Source organism: Hylobates moloch, unplaced genomic scaffold (assembly GCF_009828535.3).
Source record: "Hylobates moloch isolate HMO894 unplaced genomic scaffold, HMol_V3 SCAFFOLD_7, whole genome shotgun sequence".
Taxonomy (NCBI): domain Eukaryota; kingdom Metazoa; phylum Chordata; class Mammalia; order Primates; family Hylobatidae; genus Hylobates; species Hylobates moloch.
In genome coordinates this window covers 39,141,341-39,157,167 of record NW_026652282.1, presented here as the reverse complement: position 1 = coordinate 39,157,167, position 15,827 = coordinate 39,141,341, and the positions used below count along the sequence as shown (strand labels likewise).

The following is a 15,827-nucleotide window of genomic DNA, read 5'->3' as shown; positions in this document are numbered from 1 at the left end:
AAAAAAGAAATTATGAGTTAGCTCCAAGTATGCTAATCCAGGTTCTCTCTAAGTGTCAATAAGCTTCTTTCAATACCCATCCTCTCCTCTCCATCTTCATTGCCACAGCCCTGGTCCAGGCTACAAATATGCCCAGGTTATAGCAGTGGTGGCTCCTACTTGGTCATCCTGCATCTCCTCTTGTATCCTCCACACTATAGCCAATGAGGTAACCCTTCAATGATCTTCAGTGGAGAAAGGACAAATCTTCAATGTGGCCAATAGATCCTGCACTATCAGCCTCTAGACCAGTCCTCCAAACTCCCCTTATACCACTTGCTCTTGTCATCACTATGGTCCAGCTACACTGTCCACTCAGTTGCTCAAACATGCAAATATCCTTCTCACTTCAAGGCCTTCACAAAAGCTTGTCCCTGTCCTCTATGCCTAGAAGATTCCATCACTGTACATCATCTATCTGTCCCTGCCTCCCCATTCCCCTGAGAACTTTGAGTCATTCTTGAAAGATACTATTCTCCCCACATCATCCAACCTTTCCTGTCTCCTCATGTACCTGTGGGTCATTTCTGGAAGGTAGCATCCTGCCACACACCATTGACTCTTCCTGTCTACCCCCTACTCCTCTGGTTCATTTCTGGATGGTACCATTGCCCCCAAAACATACACCCTTCCCTGCCTCCCCTCAGCAGTTGTGTCTCATTCCTAGAAGACAGTATCTCCGCAAACACATTTTCTATCTTTGCATGTCCCCACTGACTCTGAAAGTCATTCCTAGTAGATACTATCTGCCTACACCATCCAATCTTCCTATTGACATCCTAATACTATGGGTGATTTGGGGATATCATTACCTCCCCCCCTCCCCTGTCCCACAACCAAATTCCACCTTCACCATCTCTTCCAGAGCCTGTGTCACATTCCCAGAAGATATAATTCCCCCAACACTATCTAATCTCCCCTCTCTCCCCCGTGCACCTGTGGGCCATTAGAGGAAGATATCATCCCCTCCACACCATCTACTCTTGCTGTCTCCCCTCTAAACCTATGGCTAATTCCTTGAATATACCATGTACCAACACTATCCAATCATAATGTCTCCCCTCAAGCCCTCGTGGCTCATTCCTGGAAGATGTATCTTGCTACAGCATTCCTGTTTCCTGTCTCCCCCATTCCCAGCTATGTCATTCCCGAATACCACCCCCAACAACATCCATCCTTCCTGTCTCTCCCTACCACTCCCCATGTGGCTCATTCCTGGAAGATACCATCTCTTTAAACCCCTGTCTCCCTGTATCCCTGTGGGTTGTTTCTGGAAGATTCCATCCTTCCACACCATCTGCCCTTCTTGTCTCCCCAGCCACCGCACCTGTGGCTCTCTCCAAAGCCAATCCACCCTGCCTCCCCCTTCTCCTGTGGGTCATTCCTAGAAGACACCATCCCCCAACACCACCCACCTTTACTGCCTCCCCCATTCACCACCTGTGTGGTTCATTCCTGGAAGATAACACATTGCCACACCATCCAACCTTTCTATTTCCCTCTTACTCCTGAGCCATATCTGGATGATACCACCCACACCCTAAGACATCTACCCTTCCCTGTCTCCCCGCAGTGCCTGTGTCACATTCCTGAAAGATACTATACCCCTACACGAACTATCTACTCTTCCCTGTCAGTCATTTTGTTAGATATCATCCCCGGTCCTGTGTCCTCCTCGAAGCACCACCAGTGTGGTTCATTCCTGGAAGATACCATCCTGCCACACAATCCAACCTTCCTGTTTTCCCACTACCCCTCCAGGTCATTTCAGGATGATACTGCCTCCTCCCCAAAACGTCTACCCTTCCCTGTGACCCTATAGTGCCTGTGTCATATTCCTGAAAGATACTATCCCCTCTTACATTATTTACCCTGCCTTGACTCCCTCTGGGATCTCTGAGCCATCCTGGAAGATCTCATCCCCCTACCTCATCCATCATTCCCCCGCTTCCTCAATTCCGTAGTTCATTCCTGGAAGATACCATCTCCAATGCAACATTCATCCTTCTTCTCTATCCCCTGCCCTGTGGGTCATGCCTGGAAAATATCATTCTGTCATACCCTACCTGTATCCCATCTACCCCTGTGGTCCATTCCTGGAAGACACAATCCCCCCAAAACACCCACCTGCCAGGGTTTATTCCTGGAAGATACCATCCTGCCACACCATCCACCCTTCCAGTATCCCCCAGACCTCTAACCACCCTTGTGACAGATTGCTGGAAGATACCATCTCTCTAAACCCAATCCACTGTTACCTACTGCCCCCGTGGGTCACTCCAGGAAGATACCATCAACATCCACCTTCCATCCTGTCTCCACCCCCACTACTGCAAGTGTGGCTCATTCCTGGAAGATACCATCTTGCCACACCATGCAACCTTCCTATTTCCCCCTACCCTTCTCGGTCATTTCGAGATGATATAACCACGTCTACCCTTCCCTGTTTCCCCACAGTGACTATACCACATTCCTGAAAGATACTATCACACCCCCCCCCCCAACACTTCCACCTTGCCTTGTCTCTCCCTTTCCCCTTTGGGTCATCCAGAAGATGCCATCTCCACATACCTCTTCCTGTGTCCCCCCAGGTACCATCAGGGTGGCTCATTCCTAGAAGACACCATCCCTCAAAACACAATCCACCCTGTGTCCCTCTGCCCCTTTGGGTCATCCCTGGAAGATACCATCGTGGTCATCTTCCACACTTCCTGTCTCCTCCCTCTCCTCTGGGTCGTGGATGGAAGTTATCTCCCCCACCACTCCCAACCCTTTGGGTCACTACAGGAAAAACCATGCCTGCCGACAAGCCAATGTTCTCTGCATCCCCTAGCTCCTGTGGACCATTCCTGGGCGGTACCATCCCACCTCACCATCTACTCTTCATGTTTCCCTACTGCCCCTGTGACTCATTCCTGGAAAATATATCCTGCCACACCATTCATGCTTTCTCTGTCTGCCCTGTACCTCCGGGTCATTCCACAATGATACCATGCCAGCCAACATCCCCCTGATGGTCTCCCCAAACACCCATAGTGTGGCTCATTCCTGGAAGATACCATCCTGCCACGCCAAGCAACTGTTGCATCTCCCCACTACCCCCTGATCATTTCGGGGTGATCACACCGTCCCTAAAACATCTAGGCTTCCCTGTTTCCCCACAGAGCCTTTGTCACATTCCTGATATAACCCCCCCCAACACTAATCCTCTGGCTCATTCCAGGATGATATAATCCCCCCCACTTCCACCCTTCCTGTTTTCCCCCACCACTACCCAGGTGTATCATTCCTGGAAGACACCATCTCTCTAAACCCAATGTACCCTGTCTCCCCCTGCCTCTGTGAATCATTCTTGGAAGATACCATCCACCCATACCTTCTGCCACCCCCACCACTGTCATTTGGCTCATTTCTGGAAGATACCATCTTGCCACACCATCTAACCATTCTACTTTCCTGTTACCCTCTTGGTTATTTTGGGATGATACCACTTTCTTCCTAAAACATCTACCCTTCCCTGCCTCCTTGCAGTGCTTGGTTCACACTCCTGAAAGATACTATACCCCTTATATTATCCAGTCTACCTTGTCTCCCCCTTGGCTCTGTGGGTCATCCTGGAAGATACCATCTCCGTACCTCATCCATCATTCCCCCACTCCCCGAATTCTATAGTTCATTACTGGAACATACCGTCTCTTCTACTGTATCCAACCTTCCTATCTACCTTCTGCCCTGTGGGTCATTCCTGTAAAATAACATTCTGCCAAACCATCTACGCTACCAGTCTTCCCTCGACCCCAGTGGGTCATTCATGGAAGATACCATGACCCCCACAACCCTATCAGTGTGGCTCAACCCTGGAGGATACCATCCTGCTGCACCATTATCATTTCCTGTCTCCCCCATCCCTCTGGGTCATTGCTGGAAGATATCTCCATCCACAATGTCTACCCTTCAATTTTCCCCCATGACCCTGTGGGTCATTCCTGGAAGATTTCATTCCACCAAACCATCTACCCTGATTGTCTTCTCCCACACCTGTGGCTCATTCCCAGAAGATATACCCTGCCACACCAGTCAGGCTTCCTGTCTCTCCCCTATTCCTCTGGGTAATTCTTGAATGATATCATCTTGAATGATAACATCTACCTTTCTTCTCTCTTTCCACCACCACCAGTGTGGCTCATTTCTGGAAGATACCATCCTGACACGCCATGCAACTGTCCTATTTCCCTACTATTCTTCTGGGTCATTTTGGTATCACTCCCTCATAAAACATCTACCCTTCCCTGTTTCCCCCCAGAGACTTAGTCACATTCCTGAAAGATATAACCCCTTCAACACTATCCACCCTGTCCTGTTTACCCTTACCCCTGAGGGTTATCCTGGAAGATACCATTTCCTCCCACCATCACTCATCTTTCTTACTCTCCCAACCTTGTGGGTCATACCTGGAAAATACCATCCTGCCTCACCTTACCCACTTTGTGTCTCGCCCCATCCTTCTGTGTCATTGTTGGAATGTATTCCCCATAACATCCACCCTTCTTATCTCCCCCCAACCCTTTGAGTCACTCCAGGAAGATACCATGTCCCCAGTCAGGCCAACATTCCCTGTGTCCCCTTAGCCCATGTGGGTCATTCCTTGAAAATATATCCTGCCACACCATTCATGATTCCTGACTCCTCACTACCCCCTCTGGCTCATTCCTGTATGATATCGCCCCCCAATATCCATCCTTCCCATCTCCCCCCACCACTACCCTTTTGGCACATTCCTAGGAGATACCATTTGCTTAAACTTATTTCCCTGACTTCTGTGGGTCATTCGTGGAAGATATCATCCACATACACCCTTATTGTCTCCCACCCCCACCACTGTCACCGTGGCTCATTCCTGGAAGATACTATCCTGTCATTCAACTATCCTATCTCCCCTCTACCGCTCTGGGTCATTTGGAGAGGATACCACTCCCTCACCAAAACATCTACCCTTTCCTGCCTCCCTGCATTGCCTGTGTCATATTCCTGGAAGGTACTATCTCCCTTACATTATCCACTCTGCCTTGTCTTTCTTTTGGCCCTGTGGGCCATCCTGACAGATCCCATCCACCTAGCTCATCCATCATTCCCCTCCTTCCTCAATTTTGTAGTTCATTCCTGGAAGATACCATCTCCTCCATAACATCTATCCTTTATATCTACCCCCTGCCCTGTGGCTCATTCCTGGAAAATACCATTCCATGAAACCATCTGCCTACCTGTTTCACCCCAACCTCGGTGGCTCATTCCTGGAAGATACCATCTTCCTACACCATCCACCTTTCCTGTTTACTTAACCCCACACATCCTGAAGACCATTCTTAGAAAATATCATCCTGCCTCACTATCTTTTCTTCCTATCTCCCCCTACCCCTTTGGGTGATTACTGGAAGATATCCCCCTTCACAACCTTTACCCTTCAGGTCACCCCCTTGCTCCTGTGAGTCATTCCTGGAAGATACCATCTCTCTATACCACCCATCTTCCCCCACTACCAACCGTGTGGCTCATTCCTGGAAGATATCATCCTGCTATACCTTTCTAAACCCTCTGGGTCATTTCAGGATGATACCACCTCCTTCACAAAACATCTACCCTTCTCTGTGTCCCCACAGTGCCTGTGTCACATCCCTGAAAAGTAACATGCCCTCCCCCTACAAACACACTATCTACCCTGTCCTGTCTCCCCCTTGGCCTTGTGGGTGATCCTGGAAGATACTATCCCCACCCTTTCCAGTGTCCCCCCAAACACCACCAGGGTAACTCATTCCTGGAAGATTCCATCTCTCTAAACACAATGTACCATGTTTTCTTCTGCCCCTTTGGTTCATTCCTGGAAGATACCACTCCACCAAATCATCTATCCTACTTGTCTCTCCCAACTCTTGAGGGTCATTCCTGGAAATACCATCCTGGTCACCTTCCACACTGCCTATCTCCTCCCATCTCTTTTGGTCATTGCTGGAAGTTATCCGTGGCCCAATATCCATCCTTGCTCTCTCACCCCTGACCCTTTGGGTTACTCCAGGAAGAACCATGCCCGCAAACAAGCCCACCTTCCCTGCATCCCCTAGCTCCTGTGGACCATTCCTGGAAGGTATATCCTGCCACACCAGTCATGTTTCCTCTCTCTGCGCTACGCCTCTGGGTCATTCCTGTACAATCCTATGAGTCATTCTTGGAAGAAACCATGACCCCTCACCATCCACCCTTCCTTTCTCCCCCCTTCCACTGCCAGTGTGGCTCATTCCTGGAAGATACCATCCTGCCACACCACCAAACTTTCCTATGTACCCTCTGCCCTGTGGACCATTCCTAGAAAATTCCATTTTGCTAAATGATCTACACTACCTGTGTCCCCTCTACCCTTGTGGGTCATAACTGGAAGAGACCATCTCCCTCACCCCATCCACCTTTGTATCTACCCCTTGCCCTATGGGTCATTTCTGGAATACATCATCTTGCCTCACCATCTATGTTTCCTGTCTCCCCACCATCCCTCTGGGTCATTGCTGGAAAATTCCTCTTCCCCTAAGACATCCACCCTTCTGGTTTGGGTAATTCCTAGAAGATACCATCTCCATCCACACAAACCAACCTTCCCTTTCTCTCCCCAGAGAGAGAGAAATAGCTGGAAAATTTCATTCTCCCCACCCCCCCGCCCCACCCCATCTCCCAACCACACACACACACTACCTAATGTTGCCTGTTTCTCCTTGACCCTGTGGGCCATTCCTAGAAGATACCATACCCCCACAGGGATCCATCCTTGTTCCCCACTCCCTAACACTGTGGGGGCATTCCTGGAAGATGCAACCAGGCCACACCATTCACTCTTCCTATCTCATCCCTGCCTTTGTGGCTCATTTCTGGAAGACATATCCTGGTAATACCATCTACACCTCCTGTCTCCCCACTACACCTCTGGGTTGTTGGTGGATGATATCCCCGCAACATCCATCTTTCCTGTCTTCCCTTGGCCCTTTGGGTCATTCATAAAAGATACCATCCCACCACATCATCAACCTTTTCTCTCTCCCCCACTATCCTGGTGGTTTATCCATGGCAAACACCATCCACTATACTTGTCTCCCCTCTGAACCTGTGGATCATACCTGGAACATACTATCTTCCTACCCCATCAGTCCTTCCTATCTCCCCCTAATCCATGTGGCTCATTCCTAGAAGACAAAATCCCCCAATGCCATCCACCCTTCCAGTCCCCATCTCCCCTTGTTTCTGTGGGTCTTTCCTAAAACACCACCCATCTTTTTCCATTATCCCTTTCTCCCTTCTTGCCCTTGTGGGCAATTTTTGGAAGATATCATTCCCTCCTCCCACCACCACTGTCCAACCTTCCTCTCTCCCTTTGACACTGTGTGTCATTCTTAGATCATAACATCTGCCCCACTATTATCAACCCTATGGGTTACTCCTGGAAGGTACCATTTCTACCACACCATCCACTCTTCCTGTCTCTCTCCTGCCCCATGGCTTATTCCTGGCAGATACTATCCCCCCAACTTCATCCACTCTTCCTTTCTCTCTCCTGTCCCTTTGTGTCATTCCTGGAAGATACCATTGCCCTATACTGTTCACCTTTTCTGACTCCCCCCTGCCCCGATGGCTCATTCTTAGTTGATGCACTAACTCCTTAGTTTCAGGTTAAAGATTGCTTCATCAAAGCATGCTTCTTTTACCCTCAGACCATGTAAGGTTCTCCCTGTTACAGGAACCCTCCTAGCATTATGCAATTGTGTTCAAGGTCAGTCTTGCCTGCTAGAAGAACATAAACTCCATGAGGGTAGGGGCTATTCCTAAGAAGTTCACCCCCATTCCTCAGTGCCTGGTATGGTGCCTTCACATAGTAGGCCCCACATAAACTAATAACACATGGTCTAATTGAAAACATTTTTATTACTACAGACTAGATTTCCTCTCGTTTCCTAGTATTCTACATCTATATGGGATTACCATTTTATTTTATTTTATTTTATTTTATTTTATTTTATTTTAAGTTCCGGGGTACATGTGCGGGTTTATTAGATAGGTAAACATGTACCATGGTGGTTTGCTGCACCCATCAACCCATCACCTAGGTATTAAGACCCACATGCATTAGTTATTTATCATGATGCTCTCCCTCCTCCCACCCCCTGACAGGCTCCAGTGTGTGTTGTTCCCCTCCCCACATCCATGTCTTCTTAATGTTCAGTTCCCACTTATGAGTGAGAACATGCAGTGTTTGGTTTTCTGTTCCTGTGTTAGTTTGCTGAGAATGATGGCTTCCAGCTTCATCCATGTCCCTGAAAAGGACATGATTTCATTCTTTTTTATGGCTGCATAGTATTCCATGGTGTAAATGTACCACATTTCTAAAAAAAATCTTTTCAAACTGCTTTTGTAGGCAACTTTTCCATAATATGAAAACACAATTATTGATTTTATTGCAGATCACACAAGGCTTTCATTAAAAGAAGTTGTACTTCATTCACCTACTTTTCTTAATTTTTAGATTCATTTTCTGTTCTAACCTACTTTGAGGTGCCCTCAACATTGCTATTGACTGAAAGATTACTAGGTTTCCTCCTTTTTTCTGTAAGTTGTTAAGAAAAGCACTGCAGTTCAAGGCAAGACACAAAAGACGAGAAGGGAAGATAAAAAGTAAATTTTGAATGGTCAAGTCTACGTACTTTGTCCAGCAGATTTTGTCAATGAGCTCTTTCATGGTCATTTTGTCCCATTCGTCAGCATGTTGAGCCTCCCAGGGTGCATCAGCTGGAATCTGTAGAGAAAGGAAGTCCTCTCTCAGGTTTGATGGTAACTGCCACCTCTTCTTGGGAAGGCCCTCATGAAAACCTCTGAAAATGGGTCTCTTGGTCTCTGTGTTGAAATGTGTGATTGGCATGGAATTCTATATAGAGACAGGGAGTGGGGTAGAGTTCTTTGGATTCTGTGTCCTAATGCCATTGCCAAAACAATAATAATAGTGATAATATTATATATGTCTATGTACAAATTTATATGTAATTATTATAATGATGACAATTATCATCATCATTATTATTGAAAGCTAATACCCATTTTATGTCCCAAATTGATATTACAGAGCCTAAGACTAAGTAAAAAAGCTTTGGGGCAGCAAGTCCTTCTCTCCTTTACTATCTAAAATGGCATTACAGACAGACAGACAACTGTAAGTAGAGATACTTGGCAAAAATATGTCATGTAAATGCTCAGTAGCATAGAGTTGAAGGCACACAGGCATTTGTATAAGAGAGTGGGTTGGTATGCTGGTTCCCTTGCTATGAGGTCTTGAGTAAATTACATAATCTCTGGGCACTCATTTTTCCCATTTGTGAAGTGGAAATACGACCAACTTTGCAGTTTGGGTACATTGGAAATGATATGCATTGGTGTCCGGAGCAATGTTCCCTGCACTATGGAAGGATATTAAACAGTTGCCATTGTTATTTCAGTAATGGGTCATATGCAAACTGAACACACATTTTACCTCCTTCCCCATGTTATCTATTGTCCGCCACAGATTATTGTAATCCAAATATGCAATGGGATTCCATACTGGTGGAAAGGCGCCCCGAAATGGATATGTTTTCCCCTAGAACATAAAAGCAAACAGAATCAATCAAAAAGAGTAATACCTTAAATTTGAATGGTGTTCTAAAACAACAAATAAGCAACCAACCTAAGACTTTCAAAGTAACCAGACCCTCTACTGTGTGAGAAACATTCCCTTTGATGGAAACTGAATACATTATACCTATACAGGCCCCAATTTAATAAAATGTGCAGAATCTCCCTGGTGCTGTGTTGGCTGGTTTTAATTTACAGTAAATAATAGCTTTAAATTTATTTCTATTTATTTGGAAATTATACATAAATAAAGGTAGCACATCCTAGTATCTAATGCTGGTGCTACAATATTCTCAACTCCTGAATTCCCATCTAATCTCTTGAGAAAGCCGTTCCCACTTAGACAACAGCAGGATGATGACGTGGAGGACTGTCTTTAGACCACATATAGGACAAGAATAGCAAAGTGGAATGTCTTATACTGTGTTTTAAGGTCTACAAAGGCTTAATAAAGACTGGTTAGACTACAGACTATGCCTGATGTAAAGAATCAGATTATTAGCAGTGTGGAATATCAGGCACTTGCCACTGTGGGCTGCCGAGCATCCATTCCCCTTTTCTGGTAGTATCTTGGTTTCTTTCTGGGAAATTGCCTCTCTTCTTTTCTGTATAGCTGTGTAGGGAGGATGGTCCCAGCTACCAGCTCCCATTACAGAAAATGATAAGTTAGGGTTTTTTTTTAAATTTCTACACACCTACCCCCAGCTCCCGGTATAGCCTGGCTGTGAGCCTGTTATCTGAGCTTGGCCAGTCATACACTCTCAGAGGACTCTGACCATGGAGTGGGTCACCCACATAGAGAAGAAAGTAGACTGTGGTTTTCTTTCCCCGTGGCTAAGTGCTGAGCAGATGCTTCCTGCTACAAAGACCATGGCTATGGTTCCTGCCCCTAACTTGCCAGAGCTCTCATGCTCTTTGCTCATTCTCAAGTGTGGTCCTCCAGCCTCACATCAGTTCTGTAGGTCCTCTCATTTCCTTTCAGTACATTCCCTCTTGCTAGCCTGAGTTGGTTTCTATTGCTTGGTACCAAGACCTCTAACATGAAGATGGTTCATTCATTATTAGAAACCATTAACTTCATTTCATTGTGTAACAGCCAAAGTGCTAAGAGAGGCAATGGTGAGTAGAGGTGAGTCCCTAGGAAATAGACCAGAAATAGGTAGTTTATAAGGCCTTATTTGCTAATTTAATTTCTTTTACTTTAAAAATCAATGTCTTGTAAATGTTTATAAAGCCAAAATATTTTCTACCACTATAATTTGCATGATAATTTGATTTTTTTAATTAAAACATTTACTTGTAGAAAGTCTACTGCATGCACTGCAGAATACTGAAAGCTGTATTGGATTTTTTAAAGGGCTTTAAACAAAACTCCTGACCATCAGGGCAAGGACACAAGACATCACAAGCATGTGTATGCACACCTCCTAACTGAGTAAGAATATATGGCAGCCATTAAGTGACAGAGAAGTAATTTTCCCTTCCACATAGCAAATTCAAATAACCCTGGCAGAATATGTGACCTCGTTTCTTATCTGAAAATGTTATGTTGTAACGCTGCAATACAACTTTTTGAGACTCCAAATCCTTTATCATCATCACCACCACCATCACTAACATTTATTGAGATCCTTCTCTATGCCTGACACTGGCTAAAGCCTTTCATATGCAATATCTCATACAATGCTCACTCCAACCCTGTGAAGGCAAGCGCTATTGATATTTCCATTTTATAAATAACGAAACTAAAGCCCAGCGGCAGTAGCTGGTACATCATAGAATGGAAATTTCCTGCTCCCAAAGCCTTTGCTCATAAAACATGCTTTCCTGCCTCCTATACAGTTGATGGAACGTGGAGATAGGTTTGTTCTAGAGGCATTTTTAAACTTCCAACTTTTTCTTTCCCAAAAGAAAGAGAACTTTGAAATGTGAAACTTAGAAATCTTCCACATGTGCCTTTTCTGTTTCTAAGGAGTAAAAATAGAGACTTAAGAAGCTTCAGGGGTGGAAGACGACCACTGAGGGAACATAAACAACCTTGGAAAATGCTAATACATACTCTGAGAGAAATGGGCAAAGATATTTTACATAGAAAACAAAAATAGCTATGGAGAAGAGAGGGGCTGAGGTTAAGTAATAGCTCAGGGGCAGCCTCAGAGCAGCTGGTCCTTGTTATAATTCCTCCTTCAACTGAAATCTGGAAAAATCTACATTTTCCTCTGTAAAATGCATGTATAGTCAAGGAATAGTCTAATGCAAAACTGATCTTTGCTTTGGAAAAAAATTTTATTAAAAAACATAAATATTGCCCGGGAGGCTGAGGCAGAAGAATTGCTTGAACCCAGGAGGCGGAGGTTGCAGTGAGCCGAGATTGCACCACTGCACTCCAGCCTGGGCAACAGAGTGAGACTGTCTTAAATAAATAAATAAACAAATAAATAAATATTCTCAATAGTCTGGGAACATAAAGAAAAGTATTATAAATATAACTCAACAAAATGTGTCCCACATTCCTAATGAAGTTATTCACAGAAAGATGCCAATTTGAGTATGATTTCACACAAGGTCCAAAGACCCCTTGATCTGAGCCTTGACAAACAGAGGTGGCAGGAGAAGTAAAGAGTTCAAGGAAAGAGGAAAATCTGGCCTGGCAATCATTTTAGAAATGGGAGCCATGGAATATTTTAAAAGAAGAGGCGGTGGCTCACACCTGTAATCCCAGCACTTTGAGAGGCTGAGACAGGTAGATCACCTGAGGTCAGGAGTTTGAGACCAGCCTGACCAACATGGCAAAACTCTGTCTCTACTTAAAAACATACGAAAATTAGCCGGGCGTGGTGATGGGCGCCTGTAATCCCAACTACTTGGGAGGCTGGGGCAGGAGAATCACTTGAACCCAGAAGGCAGAGGTTGCGGTGAGCCAAGACCGCGCCATTGCACTCCAGCCTGAGCGACAGAGCACGACTCTGTCTCAAACACACAAACAAACAAACAAACAAAAAAACCTGTCTTTACTAAAAATACAACAACAACAACAACAACAACAAAAATCAGCCGGGCATGGTGGCAGGCACCTGTAATCTCAGCTACTGGAGAGGCTGAGGCAGGAGAATTGCTTGAACCCTGGAGGCAGAGGCTGCAGTGAGCCGATATCATGCCACTACACTCCAGCCTGGGCGACAGTGCGATACTGTCTCAAAAGAAAAAAAAAAAACAACAAGAAGACCATAAAGGCCCATAACATAAACTTCTTTGCTGTCGATAAAAGATTTCATCAATTAGTTTCACCTCTATCAGTTTCTGGCTTCTCTATTCTCGTTTCACAGAAAACCCAAACCTGCTAAAAAGAAATGCACGTATGTGGGGAACACTTTTGCACGTGTGAATCCCTAAAGCAGTGCAGTAGGGGGGCCTGGAAGATGTCTTTTGGCTGAGTGAGAACTGCCTGACAGTGTGGACCCTCTCAGTCTCCAAAATGTGATTCTATAGTTTTCTCACCAAGGTGTCAGCAGTTTCTGAATACCAAGCCACTTCTCAGTAAGGAATGCCTTCATGACCTAAGAGGGTGAAGCAGGGCTCTGGGAATACTTCCAAATGATTACTGCTCTTTAAAAATAAAAGGAGAAAAATCTAGCGTAATGGTCAAGTTCATTTTGTACCTACACTCTGAAAGCTTACTAGTTTTCCAAAGTGGCCTGTAATCTCTAAAGGGCAGTGTCTTTGATACAGCAGAAATTGTTTATGTCAAGCAGAACGCAATGTCCCTGGAACCGTGCCCCAAAACACTTAAGTGACTTTGAGAAACTACATCTTCAATCTACTAATGTTCATAATAACAGGAGACTATTGCCAGGAGATGGCAGTTTATGGCTCCCACATAATTCTTTATTGTTGGTCCTATAAGATAAGCTAAGTTTATAGTAAGCAAAATAGCATTTCCTGATTGGCACATTGGAGAGTTTCATCTCTCTGTACTTTTATATTTGAGTTAAGCAAAAGGAAGTGAGCGTTATTAGAGTATCATAAGCCACTGGGGAAGCTGCCAAATAGCCTTCTTTAATCATCTGGAAAATAAAGAGTTATCTTCCAGATTAATTTAGAAACATGCCTGTCCAGCTTATATGAATACCTTGAGACCCTTCTAGTCCCATTGTTTTGTGACAAAGCCTGTCAGATGAATCTTTTGATGATTTATTTTCTATAGTTTATAACAATGCTTTAAATTTTAAAATCATCTAAGAAGAGACCCATTGAATAGGATGGCAGTTTTGTGTTGTATTAATAGTTTACAAAAGCATTATCTTCCTCTTTCCAAATGCAGGTATCCAAGCTCTCTTCAAACATACATAGCTTCCCTCAATCTAGAAAAAGCCTTCATACCCTACATGGAGACATCTGTCCTTTTCATTTGTCATCCTCTTTGCATTCTTTTAACAGTCCCACTCAAATGATGCCCCCATTGCCTTCATAGCCTTCTGTTTTCTAAAATCTGACTTGTATCCTCAAAAGTCCGTGGATGCCCTTTTCTCTATGGTCACCAATGAGCTCCTTTTAGCCAGATATGAAGGGATGTATCCATCCCATTAGCACTTGGCTGCATCTGACACCACCCCATCAGATAGTGCTAGTTGTCCCAAGTCTCAGCCTAGTTCCCCAAGACCCCTCCTTCTATGATCCACTGAATCCCCCAGAGTCTGATCCTTAGCCTTTTCCTTTCCTTCTGCCCACCCCTTTCCCATTTCCCTGGGGAACTCATCCACCCTCAAATTTGTTATTATATTTGCACAGTCTTATGGTTTACATTTTTCATGCCTCTGCTCCATGTTTATGAATACCAAATTATCTCTAACCTCTCACGCCATTTCAAGGGCTGGCAGCACATTCGTATGTGTTTGCTTATGACCTGATACTTCATATTCTCAGCCTCTGTCTCAAGACTTGTACAGCTACCAATGCAATGGGTGCCTGAGTTGTGTAGTCCCATCTCTGGAAAAAGAGAACCATTAAACTCAGATATAAATGATGCCATACCATCAACAATGAAGGGTTTTATTTACTTTTTTAGACAGGATCTTTCTCTGTCACCCAGGCTGGAGTGTAGTGTTGTGATCGCAGCTCACTGCAGTCTCAAACTCTCAGGTTTAAGTGATTCTCCAGCCTCAGTCTCCCAAGTAAGCTGGGACTATAGGTGTGTGCCACTATGCATGGCTAATTTTTGTATTTTTATTTATTTATTTATTTATGTTGTAGAGATGGGGCCTCACTTTATTGCTCAGGCTGGTCTTGAACTCCTGGGCTCAAGTGATCCTCCTGTCTTGGCCTCCCAAAGTGCTGGGATTACAGGCATGAGCCACTGTGCCTGGCCCCAACAGTGAAGGGTTTTAAAAGAAATTTATGTCATCTTTTCCAAGGGATTCTAGTTATATACAGAAATTACAAACAAAACAGTTAAGATAGAAACAATAATGAGTTCTTCTGGCAGCTTTTGTGTAATCAAACATAATTGACAGAGTTTTTTAAAAAAATAGTTTTCCTCTTTCACAGATGCCATTAACTCAGGAGAAACAGGAAGTGTGAAAAAAGATGAAAATATCACATTGTGAGGACAAATAGCTATTTAACAGCTTTATTAACATATTATTCACATATCCTATAATTCATCCATTCATAGTGTACAATTCAATGGTCTTTGGTATATTCACAGAGCATGCAACCATCATCACATCTCATTTTAGAACATTTTCTTTACCCCAAGAAGAAGCCCTTAATTATTAGTAGTCACTTTTCTTTCTCTGACACTGCATTTTGAAGAACTGCCAAACTATTTTCCAAAGTGGCTGCATCATTCTACATTTCTACCAGCAATGGATGAGGGTTCCAATGTCGTCTCATCCTGCATAACACTTATTAATGTCTGCCTTTTTTATTACAGCCATCCTGTTGGGTGTGAAGGGATATCTCATTGTGGTTTTGACTTGCATTTCCCTAATAACTAATAACATTGATCATCTTTTCAGATGCTTATTGATCATGTGCATATCTTTTTTTTTGGCAAAGTATCTATTCAAGTCCTTTGTCCATTTTTGAATTGG

The 15,827-nt window shown here is 44.4% G+C and overlaps 1 protein-coding gene across 1 annotated transcript in view; it reads right to left on the bottom strand.

Annotated features, from left to right (window-relative positions):
- MAOA (monoamine oxidase A) overlaps positions 1–15,827 on the bottom strand; it is an 86,512-nt gene that overhangs the window by 25,812 nt on the left and 44,873 nt on the right. Inside the window, exons 4-5 of the mRNA XM_032756758.2 lie at positions 9,596–9,700; positions 8,775–8,866 (exon numbers count right to left, since the gene is read on the bottom strand). Coding sequence (XP_032612649.1) covers positions 8,775–8,866; positions 9,596–9,700 — 197 coding nt within the window. The remainder of the gene's footprint in view (positions 1–8,774; positions 8,867–9,595; positions 9,701–15,827) is intronic.